The sequence below is a fragment of the Chinchilla lanigera genome, unplaced genomic scaffold (genome assembly GCF_000276665.1).
Source record: "Chinchilla lanigera isolate Chin_1 unplaced genomic scaffold, ChiLan1.0 scaffold00044, whole genome shotgun sequence".
NCBI lineage: Eukaryota > Metazoa > Chordata > Mammalia > Rodentia > Chinchillidae > Chinchilla > Chinchilla lanigera.
Window position 1 is genome coordinate 18,133,837 of NW_004955445.1, and position 5,434 is coordinate 18,139,270.

Below are 5,434 nucleotides of genomic sequence, written 5' to 3' on the forward strand. Positions count from 1 at the left end.
ACCTGTTTCCTCATCCAGTGGAACCCTGTTCCAACTGATAGGGTTGTTATGAAGATCTAGTGCATACAGTGGTACCTTAGTTCATGAACTTAATTCTTAGTCTTTGTAAGGAAGCTCCTCACAGCAGAGGTGGTTGGTCTTCCAGCATAGCTGATACCAAACTCTCTACCCTGATGAGAGCAAGCAAGAGCCTGCTCAAACACAGCAGTGGCCAAGGACTTTGGGCAGAACCCCCTCCCCCACAACAGCCTTACATGGCACAGCACGTCACTAGGAGAGCCTTTGTTCCTCTTGCCCATGTAGTGTCCCCTCCCAGAAAAGGTCAGGTGAGCCTTTGCTCCAGGAATCCCAGTGGAAGCACAAATCTGGTGCACCTTCCTCTGAATCTGCAATGGTCCAAGACAAGGTCTCTCATTATGTCCTGATTCCCACCCCCTGTCCCAAAGGAGTCCCCTGCTAGGCTTAGAATCCCTGCATCCTTTTTGGAGGACAGGAGGCCAAGGCAGAGCTATGACATGAGGTCCAGTCCTGGGACCTCTTGTAGACTTCATGGCCTTGAATGGTGACCAGGAACCTAAAAAGAAGGTTATCCCATGACTCAGAGAGAGGCCCATCCATCTATTGGCAAGAGACGGACCTGGAGGTATGCAAATGACCTCTTGTATTAGGCACTGTTCAGGAAGAGGTGCTGAGGGACATACACCCAATCCTTGACCCACTTGTCCTCTAGTTCATTCATTACCAAATATCCGTGTACACATTTACAATGATTCTCGGTGTAGCACTGTCCTCTGGGGAAACACACACCAAAAAAAAAAAAAAAAAGAAAAGAAAAAAAAAAAGAATCCTTAAAACTGTGTGCATGTATATCATAAGGGTGACTAGAGACTGGGTCCATCTACCCAGTGGAAGCTGGTAAAATGATTGTACCTGTGGACTTGCTGGCTGTCCATGGCATGTTACAAGGAAGTCACAGAGAAATGTACATGGCAGGATCACTCTAAAAGAATACTGCTCTCCTTCCCATTGTTTCTGAACACTAGTAGGTTATTAAGGGGTGCACAGATTTGCTGACCTGGCTTATGTGGGGAAGGCCAGATGAACAGGAGATGAGATGGGAAGACACCTTTTACTACAGTCTCGTGTTCTGTCACTGGTTGCATTTTCTCAATTATCTTCTCACTAGTTTCTAGAAGGCAAATTACTACAGGTTGAGTATCCTTTATTCGAAATGCTTGAGACCTGAAGTGTTTCAGATTTTCGAATTATGCATAGATTTTACTGGGTGAGCATCCCTAATCCAAAAACCCAAAATCAGAAATGTTCCGAAATGCAAAACTTTTTGCAGGTCACTTTGGATTTCAGATTCTTTGCATTAAGGATGCTCAAACTGTAGTATTTTTCATATCTTAAGATAAAGAAGAGGGGCTGGGGATTTAGCTCAGCAGCACAGCTCCTGCCTGGCAAGCGCAAGGTCGTGAGATCAATTCCCGGTACAGGGAAAAAAAAAAAAAAAAAAAAAAAAAAAGATAAAGAAGGCTTAGAGAGTTGAAAGGACTTGTCCTGGCTGCAAGCCAGGTGTAGTACAAATTCAGCCTCATGGTGCCTCAGTCCTGCAGAGTTCCATTGGGTTCACCTGTTTTGAAGCTGGGAGATTCAGAGGCAACCCTGACATTGTGCTCAAACACACAATGCAAGTGGAAGGACATTCCAGGGCACAGCCTTTCATGTCCCTCCTGTTTCAGCCCAAATCTACCTCTGGACATTTCCCTCTTCAGCAAATTCCTTTCAAAGTGCAAAGGGGGAAAGTTCACATTACAGCATCTTCCCCTTGGGGGCCACATGGCTCCATCCTCTCCCACGTCATAGTCAGAGGTGGGCACTGTCCCCTCTGGCAGCTTCCCCAGGAGCCGAGCTGCCCACTATTTTATTTTATTATTTTATTTTATTGCCTCTGTGCCAGTCTCACTGGTTGCACCCTTCTCCTCCCCACCTGCACCTCCTTCCACTTGGGAAAGTGCATCCTCTCAGCCCCATGGCATTTGCTGTCACTTTGGAGTACTGATACTGACCTGCTGAGCCAGGTTCAGCTGAGCCAGGAATGGGGAGGAGGCATCACAGGAGCTCTTGTCTGCTTTTTATATGAGATTCCAGGCCAAAGTGATTCCAGTAAAAGGACACACAGCAAAACAGAAAACCATGGGCTAGGATTTCCCAAGTTTACAGCCTCTAAACTCTGGCAGCCCCAGATTCTGTGTTGGGCCAGTCCCCAGCACAAGGCCAAAACATATACAATAATACTGAGAGTTCCAAGAAGACAGGGACCCTGAGAGAGGACCGCTTATCTCACTTTAGGAGATTCTTTGTTGTAAATTTTACAAGGATTTATTCCAAAATGCTCTGTGTAGTAGGTAAGGTGTCTCCTCTGGCAAAGCCATTCAAAGCTACCCTAAACTGCTTCCCACTGTGACAAAACCAGTACTGAGTGAATTATTTTCATAGGCTAAGAGCACCTGTGTGCCCTATGTGTACGTGTGCTAACTGCCCTTGTAAGCGGATGACAGGCACCCTCCACCATGGAAGCCTTTCTACAGCCCCAAAGGGCAGGCACTATATTACTCTGTTCTGTGGAGGAGCAAGCTGGGGCTCAGACAAGGCTTGCCCAAGTCACACAGCTGGCAGGTGGCTGAGCCAGGATTTGAAGTCTGCACTTCAAAGTACTTCAGAAGTGTGTGACCTTGGGAAGGTTTCTTCTCTCCACGCTTGTTTCCTCCACTGTAAGAGTTACTTCACACAGTTATTGTGAGGATTAGATGACATAATGCATGTCATGTATTTAGCCCAAGACTTGGTACACATTCAGTGTCCCAAACAGTTTAGCTACTATTAGGAACTCTTAGGGGAAATGACTGAAATCAGAACTTTCATCTTCTAGGCCCTAAAGAGATAGCTTTTAGACCTAGCACACAAGTCTCTGCCATCAGGCCCAATGCCCAAGCTGTGTCCCTCCCTCACTGTGGTCCACCTTGGGAATATCAGGAAGATGTGCTTTATTATTATTTTTTGGTCTTTTTGAGACAGGGTCTGGCTATGCAGTTCAGGCTGGCCTTGAGCTCACTTTGTAGCCCAGACTGGCCTCAAAGTCACAACGATCCTCCTGCCTCAGCCTCCAGAGTGCTGGGACTACAGGCGTGAGCCACCACACCTGACTGGAGGACATGCTTTAAACAAACATTTTCTGGAAGGTAGAGGACTTCCTAGGCTCTTGCTGGGAACACTGAGTAATGCAGGCCTGGAAGCCTCTGTGCTTGGCTACCAAAAGGCCATGGAGCTGAGCAGCAGCAGGTGGGAGGTCAGGCAGTCCCCATGCAGAGGCCCCTGGGTGAAGGGGGCTGCTCAGCGACAGGGTGTTGAGGTGCAGAAGTACCACTCCTGCCACATATTAAGGCCACATCCTTGCCCACCTGCCCGATTCCCTGTCAGCTTTCCCCTGCCTCTTGCTCCTCCTGGTTGTACGCTTAGGTCAGAGCGAATGTCAATCTATTTCTTGTACCTGCAACCCAAAGAAACCCAGGTCTTCTCTGGGGTACAATCTACGGGCACTTGAAAAACCCCAAAGGTGGATCCATCCTGTTGTACAAGTTGCTTACTGCACAAAATCACCTGGCTGAGGGAGTTAGCGGGGCTGAAATCCAGCCCATACTCTGCTCACACGTTTTGCACAGGAAAGGGCACTTTTTTGCTAATTCATCATCCCAGAGGGGCCACTGCTCTCTAACAAGGAAGCCGAGCCATTGTAGTTGCCCTGGAGGACAGACATTGCTTCATAGTCAAATTCGGATTCACTCTTAGACTTTAGGTGAAGAAACCCTAAATTAGTTTGGCATGGTGGTGCATGCCTGTACTTACATCTAGGAAGCTGAGGCAGGAATCACAAGTTTGAGCCCAGTCTAGGCAATTTAGTCACTTGCAAGACCCTGTCTCAAACATAAAAAAGGGGTGGGAATGGAGCACAGTGCAGAGAGAGACAGAGAGACAGACAGAAAGCAAGCCCTAAGTTATCAAATCAGGCCTTTTCCCTTACAGTTGACTATCTGAGCCACATTACAATGCCTGAGCAAAACTCTTCTGCAGTGTTTCAGGATGCTTCATCCTGCTCTAGCTCAGCTCCTAGATTAGGACCCAGTCAGGAGCTCACCTTGGCTAAGTAAGAAGCAGAACCAGATGATCAACAAGAACACCAGCAAACCCACAGGCAGGCATAGGCAGAAAACCAGGACAGGATATGTGAGGTTGTTCAGCAGAGGTACTAGAGGGTATCTCATGGCACATGTGTGGCTGCATAGGGCCACCCTGGGCTAAGCCGGCAGTGTTGCCCCAGCGAACTGGTAGGCTAGGCTACTCTTTGCCCTCAGCCCAATTGTGACCAGGTGGTGACATAACAAGGATGTCAGAGTGGAAAGGAACCAGGAGAGAGCTGCTGTGGATGTGTGTTGGGAGTTGGGACAGTGAGATATGTGGCTGGGAATAAAGAGCCAAGCCTCAATTGTCACTGGGTGCATGTGACACCTCTCTGATCCTCTTTGTTGTAAAATTGAAGTGAATAATTATAGAAGTTAGAAAAAAAGAAAATGGCACAAAACTTACTCCTGGGTAGATGTTCACAAGTCCCAGCAGGGTCCCAGGTCCTGTCCCCCAGCAGCACATGCACCTGTCTACACTTCTGGGAGTAGTGCTGACTGTGTAGCAAACTGAGGAAGCTTTGTGTCTCTAAGGCAAGCAGCTGTCATAGCTTCAGCCAGTAATAGCTACAAGGGTTCAGCATTGCCAGATCTTGTAACTTTTCCAAAAGAACCAAAAAGTTTGGGTTTTATGTGAAATCTCCCACATGTAAAATCTTAGCTCAAACTTTGCTTAATAAAATGTCTGCTGTGCTGGATTAGATAGATCACTGGACTGCCATTTAAAAACTGTCTAATCTAGCCAGGCATGGTGGCACATGCCTGTAATCTCAGCACTTGGGAGGCTGGAGCTGTGAAGATTGCCGTGAGTCTGAGGCCTCCTTGGGCTGCACAGTGAGTTCAAGGCCAGCCTGACCTACATAACAAGACCGTCTCAAAGTACAAAAAACCTGTCTACTAACACATAGTAGTAGGCCCTGAACAAATGATTACTCTGGAGGCTTCTGTATTTGTACTTTCTAGGGTTTTCAGTGAAGGCTTTTCCCTTATCTCCTAAGTGGGGCAGGATACTCCCAAATGCCCTTCTCATCCTCCTCTCACCTCACATCTTACTCATCCATTGTTGAAGTGGCTAGCAAACCTCCAGCCTATAGTAGGAAGGAGGTTGTCCCCCTCCTGGGGTCCAGCAGCCCCTAAGCTGTAGGGAGAGACTGTGGCCAGGTTGAGAGCATGCTGGGCCTGGGGAAGAGTGG

At 47.7% G+C, this 5,434-nt stretch overlaps 1 protein-coding gene across 1 annotated transcript; it reads right to left on the reverse strand.

The window, feature by feature from the left end:
• Window positions 1–270: 270 nt before the first annotated feature.
• On the reverse strand, window positions 271–4,362 carry Adig (adipogenin). Its single transcript, XM_005392586.1, has 2 exons — window positions 4,199–4,362; window positions 271–386 (listed from the first exon to the last, which is right to left on the reverse strand). The coding sequence occupies exons 1-2, from the start codon at window positions 4,323–4,325 to the stop codon at window positions 271–273; spliced, it is 243 nt and encodes an 80-aa protein (XP_005392643.1). The 5' UTR covers window positions 4,326–4,362.
• Window positions 4,363–5,434: the final 1,072 nt, after the last annotated feature.